The 19,185-nt window shown below is 46.4% G+C and overlaps 3 protein-coding genes across 3 annotated transcripts in view; all 3 read right to left on the bottom strand.

The window, feature by feature from the left end:
• The window catches only part of HOXB4 (homeobox B4), a 32,749-nt gene extending 15,987 nt beyond the window's left edge, over window positions 1-16,762 (bottom strand). Inside the window, exon 1 of the mRNA XM_074162948.1 lies at window positions 16,610-16,762. Within this exon, the coding sequence (XP_074019049.1) occupies window positions 16,610-16,762 (153 nt within the window). The remainder of the gene's footprint in view (window positions 1-16,609) is intronic.
• Window positions 1,212-4,075, bottom strand: HOXB5 (homeobox B5). The gene is made up of 2 exons (XM_074162854.1): window positions 3,427-4,075; window positions 1,212-2,425 (listed from the first exon to the last, which is right to left on the bottom strand). The coding sequence occupies exons 1-2, from the start codon at window positions 3,974-3,976 to the stop codon at window positions 2,178-2,180; spliced, it is 798 nt and encodes a 265-aa protein (XP_074018955.1). The 5' UTR covers window positions 3,977-4,075; the 3' UTR covers window positions 1,212-2,177.
• HOXB6 (homeobox B6) lies at window positions 7,287-9,377 on the bottom strand. Its single transcript, XM_074162953.1, has 2 exons — window positions 8,923-9,377; window positions 7,287-7,570 (listed from the first exon to the last, which is right to left on the bottom strand). Exons 1-2 carry the CDS (start codon window positions 9,329-9,331, stop codon window positions 7,311-7,313), a joined length of 669 nt encoding a protein of 222 aa, XP_074019054.1. The 5' UTR covers window positions 9,332-9,377; the 3' UTR covers window positions 7,287-7,310.
• Window positions 16,763-19,185: the final 2,423 nt, after the last annotated feature.

Below are 19,185 nucleotides of genomic sequence, written 5' to 3'. Positions count from 1 at the left end.
AACTAACTTTATGGACCTCACGTGACTTTTGAGAGCCAGTGAGGGGTATCTGTCTGAGGTCTGGGCGATTTTTACGATCTAACTTCTAGATAAAACCCTATCCATTTGACATCTAAATGTCATACCCACTTTTGGTATAGTTTGCTATTGGTAAAAAAAAAAAAAAAAAAAAAAGGAAAAAAAATATCAAGGGAAGGCGAGCAAATGGTTTGGGATCTGACAGTCCACTTCACATCCCTCTCAAAATCACTTAAGAAGTACCTAAACAGTGGGAGATTAAGTTTGGTAAGTTTTAAGCTCCAACTTTACTTGCTACGAACAGGGGAAAGAAAAAAAAAAAAAAGAAAGAAAAAAAAAAAAAAAAGAAAGCTTAAGCTGGGTTGTAGAGATGTCAGTGGCGTTTTGCCAAATCGAGCGACTTTAAACCGGAGTATCTCGTGCCTCGGGAGATTCCCTAGGTAGCGAAACGGCAACATTTGCCATCTTTGATGATGTTAAATTATCTGCAGCCGAAATGACTCGGTGGTAGCGAGTGTCAGTAGTTACAGAGCTGGGGGGCTGTTATTTACGTGTTGAGCCGGAGAGTAGGAGGTAAAAAGCAGAAAAGCACAATAAACCGAGGACGAGAGGTTGCGGAGAGAGTACAGCTTAGCACAGAAATGTATTTTATATATATATATATATATATATAATAAATATATCTATACCAACACACAGATCTGTAATTCTATAGAACGCCGTTTTGCGTGGGGCATATATGCGGATATATAAATACCTCTGGCTTTTCAAATGTGCGTTGCGTCTGTCTGTGTCTGACAATTCCTGAAATGCACGTAAATCTGCCGGGAAAAGGTTTTAGCCCCTGTTATTGCAACTTGAAGTACTTGAAACCAGTTTGGCTGATCCGGTGAGGTCTGTTGTGGACGGGGCCGGGGCGGGGGGGGGGGGGGGGGGGATGATATGTTGTCTGTGTTGTTTTGGGGGACACGGCGGTTTGGGGCGGTGTGGAAGGTTGCGGTTTGTTCCCGTGCGGTGCCAGAAGGGGTTTTTGATGTGAATATTTGGTGTTTCTGAGCTCCCCAAGGAGCTGCCCAGGAGGGGCTGCGGCTCCGCCGAGAGCTCCCAGCACAAGGCTCAGCCCCACGGCCAGGCACCGCTCCGGCTCCAAATCTCAGAGGTTGTGGATAAAAATGCAACTGGGAGCCTTTTGTGAGTAGGAGAAACGTTTATTTGACTTCAAGTAAAGCTACAAACAAATACAAAAAGCTTATTGGCAAAGTACTAACAGGCAGCTAGACATGACAGATGCCATTTTTACACATAACATTGCATTCACTCTGCCCACTACGAACCGTCTATTCGTCACATCAGAAATATTTCTAGTATTTACAAACATTAGAGCACTCTATTGTTGGTCCGATTTTATACTTTTTTTTTTTTTTTTTTTTTTTTCTCAATAGTGAAGTTTACCCACGTCTAAGAGTACGTCTTGGAATTAGCCTGGGACTAGAAATCCTGGCCTGAAGTTTGAACTAAAACACAGACTGGACAATTTTAAGACAGAAAGATACAAGAGCTGTTTCTTTTTTTTTTTTTTCTCCTTTTTTTCCCTTTTTTTTTTTTAATTTTTTGTTTGGTTTTTTTTTTTTTAGATTTCTTTTTTTCTGCGACTGTAGTGCAGGAACCCCCGATTTTAGCTTAGGCAGAGAAGAACTCACCCAAAAGCAGTAAACTCAGGAAAAGGAAAAAAAAAAAAAACCAACAAATAAACAAACAATCCTATCTGTTCTCAATTTATAAATAAGTTATAACATTTAAAGGGCTCACATAAAACATGCTAGCTTTCCAGAAAGCATCAAGAGAGCACGGACACATACATTTATAAGAACAACAAGAGCATGAGGAGCATCTGGAAATAAAATTTAATTAAAAAAAAAAAAAGTTTTTTTTTTAAAAAAAACCAAAAACCAAAACCAAAGCAGAACACGACATGAACTCAGTCCTGGGATAACGGTACCATACGCGTTGTTTTAGAATATCAACAACATGCCGAAAAGAAGGTGCCTCACTGTACAGTACTCCGAAACTAAGATCTGCGGCGCTTTATTTATTTATTTATTTATTTACGTATTTCTTTCTCGTCTCCTCTTCTCTCCTCGACATTCCTCCTCTAGAATTTATGGCTGAAAGGCGCTGCCCGCCGAGGCTAAGCTCATGCTTTTCAGTTTATTATCCTTCTTCCATTTCATCCTCCGGTTCTGGAACCAGATTTTGATCTGGCGCTCGGAGAGGCAGAGAGCGTGAGCGATCTCTATTCTCCTCCTGCGGGTGAGATATCTATTGAAGTGGAATTCCTTTTCCAACTCCAGGGTCTGGTAGCGAGTGTACGCTGTCCTCGCCCTCTTACCGTCTGGTCCAGTCATGTCTGAATAACACGGACAACAGCGGGGTTGGGGTTTTTGCTTTCTGCTAGGATTTTTTTTTTTTTTTGTCCTTATCCTTAAGGCTATATATATAATTTTATTCTTTTTTTTAATACCGAGGTAAAATATTCGCTTTCTTCGGGCAGCTAGGAAAGCTGCTTATTCCCCAAATAATAGCCCCCCTCCTTTTTTCGCACCCCCCCCCCCCCAGACACGTGTAAAACCCCCCACCCTTGGCCCCTCCAGAACCAACATTCGCAACTCAATATTCATAATTTAACTGGGGAAGGGAGATCTTGAAATATCCTTTTTCTTTTTTTTTTTTTTTTTGCCTCTGCCTGGGTGTTTTGGGTCTGTTTGCAGGGGCATCTGTTTTACTGCTGCTTTCTTTTCTCCAGGAGAAAACCGGGGCGGGGGGGGGTGGTGGTGGTGGTGTCGCTATTCCCCGTGTATCTCCTCGCAATTTTGGTTTTGTTAAGAGCAGATTGTCAAGAATACACCCAGCAAAATAAGAGTAGGAAAGGACTGAGAGACCCATCTGTGCATATAATGCCATTTTAATGGTCAATTCTTTCCTTTCCTCTCCCCCCCCACCCCACCCCCAAGGAACACCCCCTTCCCCCAATTTTTAAATTACCTTCTCCCACCATCCGCATGGAGCTAACAGCTCGAAATAAGCGAACATTTCGCGACAAGAATAGCGAAACCAAAATAAAATCGCCCCCCCCCCCCGCCTCCAGGCGCCAGAGGCAGCTCTAAAGCAGCGATCAGAGCAAAGAAATACAAAAGCAATAAATAGCTGCGTTTCTGATCAAAGCGCCTCCACCGAATAAAAGGAAGGAGAGGGGGGGAAAAAAAAAAAAAAGGGGGGGGGTGGGGGGAGTGGGGGGGTGGGGAGGGAAAAAGGGGGGAAAAAAAAAAAAAACACACAAGAGAAAAAGAGAGGGGTGTGCGAAAATAAACAACAACAACGACAACGACGGGAAAAAAGAAGTAGCTGTACCATGGCTAATGTGAAGTTTCCTCATCCAAGGGAATATCTGAGGTGCCTGCCCTTCTGTTGCTGCGGTGGAGGTTGCGATGGGCTCTGCCTGCGCTCGGGGGATGCTGCTGCTTATTGGAGTGCCCTCGTCGGCTCCCGAGGACGCGCTGGTCTCGTCTAGTTCTGTGAAATTTGTGTTGGTGGTGCTGGCAGAAGTAGCTTGGTCGGAGGGGGACGGGGCGGGTTTGCCTCCATGGCTCTCGCTGTTGGAGCAGGGAAGGGAGTCGGGAGAAGATAAGGAGCAGCTAGACGCCTGTCTAAACCTGCTCTCCTGAGCTGGAGAAGGGAAACCGCGGGAGCTCTCCCCCACAGCCCCAAAGTGACTAGAGGAGGCTGAGCGGTTGATGCTAAGGTCCATCCCATTGTAGTTGTAGCCATAAGAGCTGGAATGCATGGTGCTTGAATCTCTGTAAGAACCGTTCATGGAACTGCTGGTCCCATAATTTAGTAACTGATAGTCGGGGCCATTTGGGTAGCGCCCTGAGAACGAGTTTACAAAGTAAGAGCTCATTTGGGTTATTTTGGAGGGCTTGATTTGTGGCTCGTGGTCGTTATAACCCTGTGCTTGACGATTTATGATGTATTAATGAATTATAGCAATGCACTGTACTTCGTTTTTGCTATGTATGCGGCCAAATATGGGGGGAGGGTGGGGGTGCGTTTGGGAATCACGTGCTTTTGTTGACCAGTCGTAAATTCTCACTGATGACCTCAAGAGGTAATTCATGCTCTATGGTTACAAATAATGACGATCGCGGAGTCGTTTAGGCCCAAAGTCGGTGCGCGGCGCCCCAAATCCCCGGGCGCGCCGGCGCGCGCTCGCCCCCCACCTTGGCGGAGCGCGCCACCTGCCGGCCGCGCGGGGACACGCACCGCGCCCGCGGTGGTGGTGGTGGTGGGAGGGGGGGGGGGACACACACACAGACACACACATACACACGGGGACCCCCGCACCCCTAAACCCACCCCAGCCCCGCATCCCCTCCTCCCCCCCCCACTCCCCCACCCCTTCCTCCACCTCTTTTATTTTTCCTTTTCCTTCCTAAAAATCAAGGCGGAGATGAAAAGGAAGCGTGGGGGTGGGGGGAGGATTCTGCTCGCGTGTCCGCGCTCCCCGCGTGGGTCTTCTCCCCCGGCTCCTTTTCTTTATTAAACTCTTAATTTCTTCCTTTGTGCCACCGCCGGGGAAGTTTGAGAGGCAGCGAGGGATGAGGTGTCGGGTCGCTGCGAGGCCGGGCGGTCTCTTCTCTTTTAATATTTGGAAGGCGGCGGGGGTGGGGAGGGGGGGGAACAAGGCGAAGCTGGAAATTGTGTGTTTGGGGGGAGCGTGGCTGCTCGGGTTTATTTCGCGTGGTTATTGTCAGAAAAGTCGAGGTTTCTTGCACGCTGAGCGTGGAACCAGCGATGCGGTCGCACCTTAATTCTGGAGGAAAAAAAGAAAAAAAAAAAAAACCAAAAAAAAACAAAGGAGGGGGGGACACGAAGGGGAAATAAAGGAAAAGGAGGGAAAGTCCAGCCGGTGGAACTGGTTGACAACGTTGCTTTTTGGGATATTCTTGTTCCTGAGCGTTTCACGTCCTCTTTGAACCCAGCATTGTGCTACGTGGGTTTTCCTTTCCATTTGCTAACCTGCAAGGAATATTGGGGAGCAAAAGCACTCTGAAATTGGTAAAAACGTTGTGAAAGAGCTGTGCTTTGTTAAGCATTACTTTCTTTTTCTTTTCTTTTTTTTTTTTTCTTCTTTTCTCTCTCTCTCTTTTTTTTTTTTTTTTTTTTTTCCAAGGCAGTTTAGGAATTTCATATGCTTGTCTGCAACTCATTGGAAATTATGCGCCATATTGAAAGTGACATATAATTATAATAATTACGGGCAATGAAAAGCGTGGCAATAATAGTAAATGTCCTACAGCTGTGAAGCTTCTGCATGAATTGATTTTAAAAGTGACTGACATTAAACCAGCTTGTGGCACGGGGGAACGCATTCATACATAGGTATTTCTGGAGGGCGGTGGGGAAAGGGGATGGGGGGCAGGAGATACTGTTACACCGCGTTTTCCCCCTGTGAAGCTGCAGCAAACGGTATCCGAAACAGGGCTGGGGCTGGTCGCTTGTTTCCAGTCCTAAATTCCCACCAGAAAAGAAAAAAAAAAAAAAAAAAAAAGAAAAAGAAAAAAAAAAAGAAAAAAAAAAAAGAAGCACTTCCATTCGTTTAATTCCCCAAACCCAGGAAAAAGTTTGCCATTTGCATGTACGAGATTCCTCTTGGGTACGGAGCAGAAAGGTTCCCCATCCCATCCCGAGCAGAGCCAGCCCCTCCAAAGGAGCCATTGAAAACGCTTGCAAGTGAAAATAAAATAAATAAAAAAAAACCTACTCTTTTTTTGAGAGCTCATTAGACTTAGTTTAGATTTTTTACCACCTTTTTCTCCCCCTCTTTCCCCCCCCCAAATGGAGGCTGTATTCCTGGAGCTGAGAAGCTACTCGTTTCGCAGGGCAAATTCCCTTGAAATCTGGACTTTTTTTGCCATACACTTCACTTTGATTTGGGTATATGAAGGAAGGGACCAGATGTTTGAAAGATGCTAGGCAAATGTTAGGTATCTTTGGTAGATAAATGAGAGCATATTTTTGCCCGTTTCCTTGATTTATTATGTATATGGAGAGCGTTTCGTCATAACTCTTTGTACTGTAACAATAAAAAAAGAGCGATACTAAAGCAGAATGTCAGCGAGGAAATACTATTGGTGAAAGGTCTTCCATTTAAGATTAGACAAAAAGGGGGAAAACCAGATTTATCTCTCCACTGTAACTTCCGTGTGCTTGGAGTGGCTTGTCCTTGCAGATTAGGAGACAGTGTCCTACAGAGAGAAGCAAGGCTCTCCTCACAACTCCCTGCTCCTTAAGAATGGCAAGTTCCCCTGGAAAAGGGAAAGGCAATAACGCTAATGACAGGGCGGTGTGCGTGAGATCGAAGACTTTGTTTTTATTAGAGAATTCCATGTTCATACCTAAGACAAACTCCAAACACAACACGTACAAAAATTAATAAAATATAACTTTTTTTGTTGGTGCTGTTGCTTTTGCAATCCTTTTAGGTAGTACTCGTTCTTTCAGTAGATTTTCCTTTTTTTTTAAAAAAAAAAAAAAAACAACAACAAAAAAACCCCAAAACAAAACAACAAAACTAATTACAAAGACCCCAGGGCTTGATTAATTTACCAAAGGTGAAAAAAAAAAAAAAAGAAAAAAGAAAAAAAAAAAACCAACCTATGTCAACCGTGCATGAAACATTTTTACAAAATTAAGACAATAAACACCCCAAATGACATATATTGCAGCACTTCCATTAAATACAAGAGTTAGCAGATTACTAACAGTGACACCAAGGGCAGAAACACGGGTAGGAGTCCTTTTTTTTTTTTTTTTTTTTTGTCTTTTCTCTTTCCCTTTCTTTTCCTCCTTCTCTCTCTATCTCTTCACTTATTTATTATTATTATTTCATTTCGGGGGGTGGAGGGAGAGGGGAGGGAGGTCTAGGAAGGAAAGAAAAAATTTAAAAACGCAACTAGAAGCCTGATTTTTTTTTGTTTTTTTTTTTGTGGGGTTTTTTTTTCCTGGACACGACATCACTGGGAACACGAGTCCATGGCATCGGTGGCCCAAACTTTCTAGCTGTTGCCACTGCTGCAGAGGGCTTGTCCCACCAATGTGCAGGTTCTCCCTGTCCTCGCAGCCAGCCCACACCCCCCTCATCCTCTCGGCTCTCACACACACTCACTCACTCCCTCTCTATTTCTTTTTTTTTTTTTTTTTCTCTTTTTCTGTGCGTGTTTTAAATAATACTTTCACTCCGCCGTTTTCTCCTCCTCCTCCTCCGCGCTCAGTTGCGAGGAGTTGAGCAATTTATTCTCTTTTTTCCACTTCATCCTGCGGTTCTGGAACCAAATTTTGATCTGCCGCTCCGTCAGGCAGAGGGAATGGGCGATCTCGATCCGCCGGCGCCGGGTCAGGTAGCGGTTGAAGTGAAATTCCTTCTCCAGCTCCAGCGTCTGGTAGCGGGTGTAGGTCTGGCGGCCTCGGCGGCCGCTGGGCCCGAAGGAGGAACCTGTGACACCCGCAAAAAAAAAAAAAAAAAAAAAAGGAAAAAAATAGGAAAAAAAAATAGGAACGAGATAGGAACAAAATAGGGAGGGAAATGGGGGGGGGGGGGGAAGAAATAGAGAGGAAAGGAAAAAGAGGGGAAAGCCCTGAGGTTGAGCGGATCCGCGGAGATGCTGGATAATCCGCGGGGATGCTACGCCCCACACCGCGGCTGTGTGCGGAGGGGTGTGTGCCCGCTCCCCTGCCCTCCAAAAGCTTTGGCCAACCCCAAAATAAGCCCCGGTGGCTCTAAGCCCCCTCCGTGCGCGCAGGGAGGCTCCGCACCCGCGGAGGCTCCGCACCCGCGCTGTAGACAGCAGGGCAGAAGGGTTAATGCTGAAGTTGCCAGGCTGCAGGCAGGGCTGGGGAGACAGGGCAAGATCTATCTTATTCCGGGATGAAAAATCGCAAGGTGTTCTCAGCCCCCCCCCGCCCGCCCCCGCTATTTTCCACCCTACCGGCAACTGTAATAGATCTGAGCATTTAAGCAATAATGAAGTGAATCGATCTGCCCAAACTCTACATTAAAGAGGACACAACACTTTATGTCCCTGCGCTAATGGACATCAATTTGGAACTTAAAAGGCAACAAATGCATCTAAACATGGGAAGGAGGGCGGTGAGCCTCTATTATTTTTCTATCCCCCCCCCTCTTTTTTTTTTTTTTTTTTTTTTCTGATTGAGGAAACAGCACTTAAAGAAGTCATATATCACCAGGGGGGAAAAAAAAAAATTCTCCCCTGGCAGACTTTTCATTATGTGCGAGTTTCATTAAAAATGCAGCCCTCTCCTTTCAAATATTTAAAGACTTTTATATTATTTAACTCCGGGTCGGGCAGGCAGCGCGAGAGGGAGCTGCGTGGGGGTGTGGGTCCGTGCGTGTGTAAAGTCATCCAGCTCTGATTTAGAAAAGATATCTCCCTGTGCGTGTGGGGGAAAGACAGAGACAAATCGTTGTAGCTGAGTGACACGCAAACTGGAATGTGCTAAAAAAAAAAAAAAAAAAAAAAAAAAAAAGTGGGGGGGGGGAAATGGAGAAATACTGTCTGGGGGTTTAAATACAGAGCAAACTTTCTTAGCTGGGGGGCGGGAGGGGTGCTGGGGGAAAATACTTCAGCGGCGTGAAGTTTTGGTGCGTGTCAGGAGCAAGTTGGAGCCTCTCGTGTCGCCGAACTTCCCCGCTGGAAGTTTGGGCTCTAAAGTGAACCTTATTCCTGCTTCCCTCGCTCGCTCGCTCTCTCTCTCTCTCTGGCGGTAACAAATAAGAAAGGGGGGGAGGAGATTGATGTATTTATTTCTGTAAAAGAGTAAACTCACTATTGCAAGAGTTCATCCGCTGCATCCAGGGGTAAACCGGGGCGGAACACTTTTGCTCCTCGCTCTCTCCGAACACAGTTTTGCTCTGCGCGCAGTCCGACTTGCGCGGCTCGGGGGCGAAGGGCACCTCGTCCAGGCTGGGGGGGCCGCAGGCAGGGTCCTTCTCCCTGAAAAACCCGCCGGCCCCATAGTCACAGGCGGAGCTGCGGCTGTAGGCTCCGTTGCTTTGCTGGTAGTAAGGAGAGGAGGTGTAGCCCTTCTCCTGGACGCCCGTGGCTCCATAGGTGGTGGGGTAGTGCCTCAAAGGATCCGCATAGCCCGAGGGATATAGCGGGATCTGTCCCAGGAAGGGCTCCTGCCCCGCCGCCAGACTCACCGGGAAGGTCGAGTTGACAAAATAAGAACTCATTGGAAGGAGCCTGCCGTCCTTTCCCCGGCTTTATGATTTGTTGTGTTTTATAGTCCAAGTGGTTTAGCTATTAGTAGTATATCGGAGATTGGGTTTTAGCTGAAGGGAGATGGCGTGGTGCCAGCGAGGGACACAAGGAAATACAACCATCTGATCATGGGCTGACCAATAGCAGGCGCCTGAGGTTGCAAAATAGCACCCATGAGGAGCTGAGATTGCACCAGGGACCCCCAAGAACAAACCATCCACCCCCTCTTCCCTCCCTTTTAAACAACAGAAATGCACCCCCTTAACCAAATATATAATATCTGCCGAAAGAAACATTCCCGGCGCGCTCGGAGCTTCATAAATAAATAAACGCGTTGTTTCCCCCCCCCCCCCCCCCCCCCCCTCTTCCTCCCTCCCTCCCCCGGAGCTCGGAGCGGGGGTGTGCGAGAGCCCGTCTGCACCGAAGGCGGTGTGCGCGCCTATATGTATTTACACACATAGAACGTATACAAACACCCGCTGTAAGTTGGGGGGGGGTGGGGGGGGGGTGGGGATGGGGGGGGGTGGGGGGGAGAAAAAGTTAATTCTTCGCATTCGGAAAACTTTAACCCCTAGTGTTTGCAAATCGTCCTGAAATGCCTGGGTACTTGGCTACAGTTAAAGAAAAGAAAAGAAAAAAAAAAAAGGAAAAAAAGTTTTTTGTGTGTGCGTGTGAACTTTGCCAGAAGGAGACCCCGGCGGGTTGATTCACTTAGATTTGCTATAAGGAGAAGAAATCGGTTTTTGACAACTTATTTCAGTTCGTGTTTATCTAATTACCATAGATTAGCATTCCCTGCTCGGGAAAGCCGCGCTCGCATCAACCAAACCTTTGCTTTTCATATAATGCATATTTTTCCTTTTTTAAATTTTTTTTTTTTCCCCTGCAAAAGCTCCATATTAGGGAGATAAATGGAAAATCGAAGTATTTCCTTTATCCCTTGCTAAATCCCAATCTTCCTCCCGAGTCCGGTACCGCATTGTGCCCTCTTGCGTTTTTTTGTTAATACCAAATCTGTGCCCGACCTTTTATGGGGTAAAAGGAAGCCTTGGGTTACGGTCAAAAGACGAGTTTATTGATTGTTACCCATAGAGATTATTTTTTTTTAAGGAGAGGAAAGCTGGCGGTGTGATGAGGCTGCTGCCTTGGAGGTGCGCAAAGACTCCGCGGTTTTGCATCCCCCCCCTCCTCCCCGCTTTGAACCGGTCTCCACTGAAAAAAATACCTATTTTTGCAAAGTTCAAAGGCTGGAAAGGATAAGCCAGAAAGTCTCAAGCAATTCCCGGTCGCCCTAAAAGCTGCACTTTGCTCTGGGGTTTGCCTCTCTTGGTTTTGCCCGGATTTCCTCGCCTGAGATACGCTCTGCTCTACCTGGTACATCCCTTCCTCAGATCCCTGTTTGCCCAAGGTAGAGTTTGATCTCTGGTCGCTGCCTTCCCTTCTTTTTTTTTTTTTTTTTCAATGGGAAAATCAGAGCCATCTCACAGGAGAAAAAAAAAAAAAAGAAAAAAAGAAAAAAAAACCCAAACCGACAACCCTAAATTAAAGCCAACACTGTCCTCCGCTCACTCGCGTTTTGTCAAGGATTTGTTTCCTGTCCGAATTTGTAGCCATCTGTCTGTCGGGTCTTATATGCAATGAAATGACACGCCTTATAATACACACTCCCCTGTACTTGAATCCGTGAATGTGTGCGCTACAAATCTAGAATTACATATATTACATGGTGGCTGTAGAGCTGCCAATGCGGCGCTCTCTGACGGAGCTTTAAGTATCTACGAAACTAGTATCTTATTACAAGCTAATTTATTTTAAACATCATGTTTACAGCAGCAAAGCCAAGATTGTTTCATGCCACGGCTGCGATGAACATTTCGACTGAAACGTAATCCTTATAATTCAAGGAAATAACATGCAAAGGAAGTAGTTTTCCATCCTCCACCCCCTCCCTGACTGATATCTCTTATATTTGTTCTTGCAGAGTTTCCCTTTGTGTATGGAATGGACCCAAACTTACGTAGATCTGCTTTATTGGTATGCAAGGGAAAAAAAAAAAAAAAAAAAAAAAAGGAAAAAAAAAGGGGGGGTAGAGATTGAAAGGGAACGATGGTTAAAGAAGAAAAAAAAAAAAAGGCTGGGATGAGAGCCTGAAGTTAACTGCTTTGCAGAAGCCGAACAGCTCATACGTTTGATAGAGAGTTACGCAATATTTGTAGCTCTGCAAAACCAGCGATTATCTGGCATGAGCAGCTCCGCATGCAAATTTTTGGGCTAAGAAATGGGATGTCCTGATAATTCAATGCGTGAGTACATCTGCTGAAAATGTTTGCTCTGATATTTTCTCTCACTTCGCCTGATTGCTCTGCAAATAAACCCCTCGAAATTGTTTGGGAAAAAAAAAAAAATCCCTCCCTTTCCCCCCTCCCCGGTTGTACCGTATTAAAATACTTCTCATCCTAGTACCTTTGTGGCTAAAACAGGCTTTTTGCGTAGTTTGACAGTCGACATCTAAAAGAAAATAGAAAAGCACTAATTGAAGCTGACCGCTTGCTAATTGCTTGTTGCTGACATCTTAGTTGCGCTATGGATAAAAAATAATACGTCTTGCCTCTTGGAAGAAGGACGATCATATAGATGGCGATTTGGGGGGGGGGGGGGGGGGGGGAGAAAAAGAAAAAGAGAAGAGAACTTGGTTCCCAACGTGAAAAAAAAACCCTCAATGCCTGTCATAGTTTTCATCTTCCAGAGGGTCAGGCCCGCGGTCTAATTGATTTGCCACCTATAATACGTGTAAATACAGCAGAGGTCTTAAACCGCACTAAATCTCAGAGAACTGAATGTTTAGCACAGAGGTGGTTTCTATTCCCAGCTCAATGGCTTTACAAAATGGAAAAGGGTTAAAAAAAAAAAAGGGAAGAAAAAAAAAAAAAAGGAATTTACATGTTGGGTTATCAGTGTAGCTGTTTAACGAGACGCTCTCCCGCTTTCCCCGCTCAAGTCCGAAGGTAAATCTGAGACCGATTCTGCGAATATATTTTCTTTGGACGCCTCTAGCGCCAGCCCAGCCGGGAGGGAGACACACACAGAGCGATAACGGTTGCAGAAGCCAGCTTATACAGTAGCCCTTAAGTTAGACCCGTCTTCGAGGGCACCGATGGGCACATCTTTATTCAGTCTTTGGCCCCATCTCCTCAAAACCAGGCGCGGGGATTGGTAAGAAGGAGCAATAAAGGGTGGAAGTGGCGAGAGAGGTGGTGTAACGCGTTTCACTGCGCGGGGAAACCGCCTTTCCCCTCCTGACAGACATCACTCCACTGGCAGGGGATAAATCCAGATAAAGAGAAGTATTTACAGTATGTACAACCCCAGCTCTCCGGCCCAGCAAGGTCCCGTTTTTTGTCGCTTTGCTTTTCTGGCCAGCAAACGCCAAGCCCACCAAGCAGAGCCGGGCAGATAGATGAGGGGATTAAAACAACACCCAAATATTTCGACAGGCAAACAGAACAGAGCATTGCTTGTGTGAAAGTTAAACCCGCTAAGAACTTGGTAGAAAGTTCAGTGCAGTTGGTTCCAATAAAAAATGAAACTCTTTCTTTTTTTTTCATGTGGAGCTGGAATTCCCGACCCTTCTGAAGTGAGAACACAGCGGGGGTTTCCCTACCGAGGGACTTATTGCAGCCATAAAGTCAAGCCAACACCACGAAAACACTTGAAAAAACCCCTTGTTCCTGGAGTCAGACATAGAAAGCCACTGGCAGCAGAGAAGCCTCCTCTGTAATGTTCATGAACACCCAAAATCACCTCGGGAAAAAAAAAAACCCACCCACCCGACAAAGCCATGTAGAGCTCCAGGGCTGGAGTATTTGAAACAATGATCCCTGAAGGTGTAAAAAAATACCCGCTCTCCCCCCGCATAACCGCCTGAAACTTAATTTCCAGCAATTTAAGTTTAATTTACCTGACTTCCCGTGCAGTGCATAATAACCTTGTTAATGGGATCTTTGAAAAGAAGCAATAATAATCTACCATTGTTCCATTAAAGAGTGCAGCTAATTATTAACAAAAAAAAAAAAGGGGGGGGGGGGGGGGGGAAGGCTGGAGGAGGGGAGGGCAGAGAGAGAGGGACATTGGGGGAGTCAAAAGCATCCAGACCCAAGTATTTCCGCGAAAGCAAGCCCGGGGAAGGGGAAAGGGGAGGCTGCTGGTCAAATAATATTGGGAAAGCAGGGAGAAGGAGAGGAAAAGGCGAGACGGATCATGTAAGGCGGAAGGCGAGTGCTGGGGGGTGTTGGGAATTACAGCATGGAACAAGTTAATCATGGCTGTTGCTGGTCAAAAGAGAGAAACTTTTTTTCCCCTTCTTTCCCCCCCCCCTTTTTTTTTTTTTTTAACATAGTCCCTATGGCATCTCACTTTCTTCCAGAAAATGTCCCTAGTCCAGACGTAAACAGTTGCCAGGAAACTGTGTGGTCGAAGGAGAAAACGAGAGGGAGAAAGCGAGAGGGAGGGAGGGAGAGAGAGAGAAACCTTTTTAAAATAACAGACCCGCATTGTCCCTTCAAAGCCTACAGCAACTTAAAAGTGATTCGTCCTCTGCCTTTGCTCCCTGCTCCTTCCCCGGCAACCACCTCACTTCTGCGGCCACGACCTGACGTAGCTTTTCCAGACCCCACCGAAGTGACCGCTCCAAGCGATAAATAAATAAAAGCTCCTCTGCCTTTTTTATGATGAGCTGAAATCCCCTTCGCCTCGTACGTCATTATCGCATTGCCTTTTACGACGTCTCCGCTTGTGTTTCACGCTCAGCCACCAACCAGCCACCTTTCATCTTCCGCGTACGTATAGATGGAGAGACGTGAGCTTCTATATGTGCCTCCACGTATAGATTTGGACATACACGGCAGCGGACAGACGCGCGCGCGCGCGTCAGGAGAGGTTGGGGGAATGTATAGATCAACATGCACCCATGGGGTGTCCGTAGCTCACATGTCGGGGCACATATATGCGCGAGCGCATCCTGTGTGTGTATATATATATATATATATATATATAGTGGCTTTAAGGCTAGGCACAGAGCTAAAAGCACATCCACCCCTTGCAAATCACAGCAGGGCACCAGGCCTGAAGGGTGAAGCGGGGCCGGGATCTGCCGGGAAGGGGGGGGGTCCCTGGGCCTCGGAGAGGGGAGGGCAGCCGGGGCAGGCCCCCCCCCACCGGGACACCGGCTGCGGGGAGCCCCCCGGGAGCCGCCGGCCGCCGCCGCCGACGGTAGATGGCAGCAGACGGCGGGGAATGGGCGAACCCGGCGGCGGCGGCACCGGGGGGACGGCGCGGCGGGGGGCTGCCCCCCGCTTTATGCCCTTTTATTTTATTTTTTTCTTAAATAAGCAAGCAGGGGAAGGTGCCAGGAGGGGAGCCAAGCCGGGAGCAGCGCGGACACCCCCCTCCCCAGACGCACACGCCGGGGGGTGCACGGAGGTTTCTCTGTCATCCCACGCCGGACCGGGCTGAAATGGTTAAAACGACCTGCCTGCACCGAGGTGAGGGGTTTCCACAAGTGGTTGCCCACGCAGGATGTGGAAGAATCGGCATAAAAGCGTTTTGAAGCAAGGTTTCTAAATTAAATTCATTTTTATATATATTTTTTTTCCTTACGAAGAGCAAAAAAAAACCCCAACCAAAACCAAAAAACACGAGCGCGGAGAGACTTAGGGAAAAGGGACAACAGGCGTTTGAACCGGCATTAATTTTTCCCCCGTCATTTATGAAAAACGTAACAGGTTCGGGAAGAAATAGCTTTTTAAAATGACTTTCTGTTTATTATTTCCACGGCTTGCGATCATTTACTCTTGTCCACACAATATTCAGGCACAGTCAGTTTAGGTGAGATAAATCGTCGCGTCATAAAATGGTTTATGCTTAAGTAATGAATCTCTTCTTACTCAATCTCGCTTCACACGCACACGCTCTTACATTATCTTATTTAAAAATCACCTCGTAACAGTAGCAATTAGTACTATATTTCAAATCCTCCGCCTCGAAATCTTGGGAAAAAAGAAAAACCAAACCCAAACAAAAACAAACCCCACATTTAAAATGACGGGCATCTCCGGACAAATATTTTCCTAAACCCGAAGGCGAGCGTTAGGGAATCAGAGAAGGAGAAGAGAGGGAGATTTGCACATAACCTGGTGTGGAAAAGCACCGACACACCGTGGGGGCTGAAACCCAAGCCGGTATTCCGGTCGGGAGAGCCGTAAAGCCCCGTTAAACACTGCAAGAACGCAATTAAATACAAGGAGGTTTATTGCATCGCAACGTCAGCTTCATTTGGGAGTTTCACGAGGGGGGAAGAAAAAAAAATTACAATGAGAGCGCTGCGCTCTGGGTTGGCTTCATTCTTATTATCTTTTTTTTTTCTCTCTCTCTCTTCTCTTTTTTTTTTCTTTTTTTTTTCTTTTTTTTCTTTTTTTTTTTTTTTCCCCCCTTCTTAACTAATTTCCAGAACCTTATTTCCGAGGACTGCCGCGAACTGCCCTCTCCGAAGAAACCACCCACATAATAATGACCCTGGAGAGCAACGCGAAACCCAACTGGCTTCCACACAAACTTCGCCAAATTGCTGGGCTCGCCTGAAGACAGGCAAACTGGCAAGAGAGGGGGGGAAAAAATAAAACACGACAACTACCCACAAAGGGTTTGGTATTTTTTTTAACGGCAGTATCTAAAAGCCTCCGTCACTGAGCTACTGCAAAATCCTTCATTCCAAGTCTACTATCTCCAGGTGACATTACAGGCTTTATTTTTCCTTCTTATTCCGTTATTTTCATTTTCCTTCTCTTTCTTATTTCCTTTCGCATTTTCTTCACCTCCTTCTTTCTCACTCTCTTTCTTGCTCGCTTTCTTATATTTTTTTCTATTTTCTTTCTCTATTTCTTTCTTTCCTTCTCTCAGTTTCTTTCTTTACCTTTTTTTTTTTCCCATTCTCTCCCTTTCTCTCCTATTCTCACCTTCAAGCAACGTTTTTTCGGGGAAATTGTAACTTAAACAGATTTCCACCACCCCTTATTTCTTCCAGTGCCTCCCTTCTTCATCACCCCACCCTTTTCTTTCTATCTCCCACCCCCCCACACACCCCCCCCGGCTAGAGGGGAGAGGGAGATGGGGATTGGAATAGAAAAGGCAGCTTGTCAAATGCATTTTCTCAAAGAAAAAAATCAAATGAAGAGAAACAGATATTATTCCCTTACCTTTTGACGTCCATTTCTGTGGTATAAGTAAAATATATAGGGAGAGAGAGACAGCGTTTGCTTATCTGTTAGCTGACAAATATTGTCCCAACCTGAGAGCCGTCGATTGCCTCTCTGACTTGGGAGAGCTTCTTGCATTTCTGTCATTTGCATAGAAAATGGAGTAACTTCCCTCTTTGAAAAATGATAGCCTCCACTCGGTCCAGAATCTCCTCTGCCCCTCCATTACTACCGAGACTCCAAATCAGCAGGCAAATTAACAGAGGAATTAGAAAAAAAAAATAAAAAAATAAAAAAAATTAATAATAATAATTAAAAAATCGTATAACTCTTTTGCTATGTGTGTGTGCGGAGGTGGGTGTCTGTGTGTGCCTGTGGATGTGTGTATAGGCGTCCCACCCCCCCCGCCCCTCTCCCCTGTTTTAGCCCTATCGAGCTTATACACAAAAGTAAAAAAATGTAAAGAGGCGAGAGCCCTATAGAGGACACTGATCCGACCCAAGGTGCAGCGGACAGAAGAATGGTGCAATATAACCACATGGGAAATAATAAAAAGTTCATGTTCACGGTTAGCAGTCCACATGACCGGCTCTGGCCAATCCCAGAACCCAGCCACTCATAAAGTTCTATCACAAAGTTGTAAATTTTCATAAAACAACAAGGAATTTATTGCATTTCTTCATGACCGGTTTAACAGCAGTCTTTTTCTTAGCCGCCATCTTTTTTTTAAAACAAAAATAAAAGAATATGAAAGGGGGTTCGGGGATTATTTTTTTCTTCCCCCCCCCCTCCTTGATTGCAAGCGGGGGGGGTGTTGGAGAGAAATAATCGGACAACGCCTCGCACGTTAGGCTATGAGCAATAATACCACCCCCCCACCCCACCCCCCCGGAATAAAGAGCTTGGGGTTGGGGTTGGCTTTTAACTGGGGAAAGGGACAGTAAAACAGTGGGGTTCGGGTGGGATTTTAGATGGTTTGGTTTTGTTTTGATGTGGGTTTTTTTACGCAATTAGGATCCTTTCTGCTGAAAGGGGCAATTAGCAGATTTTAGGCGGGGGGGGAATAAAAGAGGCAAATAAAGGTAATAAAAGAGGCAAATAAGGTAATAAAAGCGTGGCCGGGGTGCCCATGCCCCCGGCAGAGCCGAGCCGGCGGGGTTGGTGCCCGCCGGGCTCCCCACGGGCGAACACCCCCACGGAACCGCCGAGACCCACCCGGGTCCCCCTCCCGGCTATAGCGCGGGGTTGGGGGGGGATGCTCCCTCAGAGGTGGGTCACCCCGCCGGTAAACCGCTACCCCGGCTTTACCATATTAAAGCGTCGGTGTGACTCGCTTTGCCTCTTTTTTTTTTTTTTTTTTTTTTTCATGGAATTCTCCTCAATTCCTGCTTGTCCCTCCGACCGCCGAAGGCCGTGCCGGGGAGGGGGGCAACCAGCCGGGCCACTGCGGTCCAGGAGCGGGGAGGGAGGGAGGAAATTTCTGGAACCGCTGCTTTTTTTCTGTTCTTCCCCCCCCCCCCCCCCCCCCCCCCCCATTCCCGCTGCGCACAGAGCGCTCCTGCGAAGAGACCGCACCAAGGGATTTCACCAAGAAAAAAAAGGACAATTTCCCCTCTCTTTTCCCTTTGCCTTCAAGTGGGGATTTCGCTGCGCAAAAGCCATTAGAGCTGCTGCCTTTAATGATGGGCTTCCCATAATTAGCGTACGCAGCATATACTGCAAATCCGTATTATGGATGTGGGCGCGCAGATGCTTGACGTGGCATCTTATTTTTCGCTAAAACCTGCTCAAGGATGATGCCCTGAGCGCCTTCGCTGGGGACACGAAGTCCTCTGTGGAGGTGGGTGGTGAAGAAGCAGAGGGACAAGGAGGGAGGGAAGGAAGGGGAGAAGGTGGAAAGCTGCCATCGCCAAGTCCTTCCAAAGCTGGCTCCATTATTTTTCTTTTTTTTTTTCTGTTTTTTTTTTTTTTTTCTTTTCTTCCCCGTGCATCTTGCGCAACGCATTTGAGGAGTAAATTACGTGGAGCCTCCGCGGGAGGAGGAATCCGCGGCTTTACTGCGCAGCCTGGCAATGTAAATAAACAGGCAGGGGCGGGAGGGGGAGAGGGCGACGGAGGATGCTCCCCCGCGCAAGTGCTTAAATTTACTCGCCTTTTGTTTTGCATTGTTGATTATTTTTTTTTTTCCCTGCGTTTAATTGCTTTAATTTATTTTATGCCTGCTTTGATGCTAAACATTATTTGGTGCTAATGAAAGAGTTCCAGTCCGCAGTAAAGCAATTGAAGGGCGGAGGGAGAATTTAAAAAAAATCAAAAAAAAAAAAGAAAAAATACTAAAGGCACGGCAAAACAGATCGGTTTTCTGCAAATTAGTTGCCAGAAGAAGGGAATTAAAACAAGGAGCGGAAAGACTATTTGGGCCGATTACTGGCTTCTTTACATTCCTCCTTTATGCTCTTACCTACCTCAGTAATAGCCCCCGCGCAATCACAGAGGGAGAGAGAGAACGGAGAGCAGCCCGCATTTCGACAGCCCCGAATATCAATTATATCTCGGTATATTCGCCAAATCTATTG

The sequence above is a fragment of the Numenius arquata genome, chromosome 23 (genome assembly GCF_964106895.1).
Source record: "Numenius arquata chromosome 23, bNumArq3.hap1.1, whole genome shotgun sequence".
NCBI classification, from domain to species: Eukaryota; Metazoa; Chordata; class Aves; order Charadriiformes; family Scolopacidae; genus Numenius; species Numenius arquata.
The sequence above is the reverse complement of the archived record's forward strand: the minus strand, read 5'-3'. Positions and strand labels throughout refer to the sequence as shown.

Excerpts from the sequence above, each read along its gene's own strand:
- HOXB5 (XM_074162854.1), bottom strand. The coding sequence starts at position 3,976 with ATGAGCTCTTACTTTGTAAACTCGTTCTCAGGGCGCTACCCAAATGGC. Across the intron at positions 2,426-3,426 it reads GAAACTTCACATTAGCCATG|ACATGACTGGACCAGACGGT; the intron begins GTACAGCTACTT and ends CGTGTTATTCAG.
- HOXB6 (XM_074162953.1), bottom strand. The coding sequence starts at position 9,331 with ATGAGTTCTTATTTTGTCAACTCGACCTTCCCGGTGAGTCTGGCGGCG. Across the intron at positions 7,571-8,922 it reads GCGGATGAACTCTTGCAATA|GTTCCTCCTTCGGGCCCAGC; the intron begins GTGAGTTTACTC and ends CGGGTGTCACAG.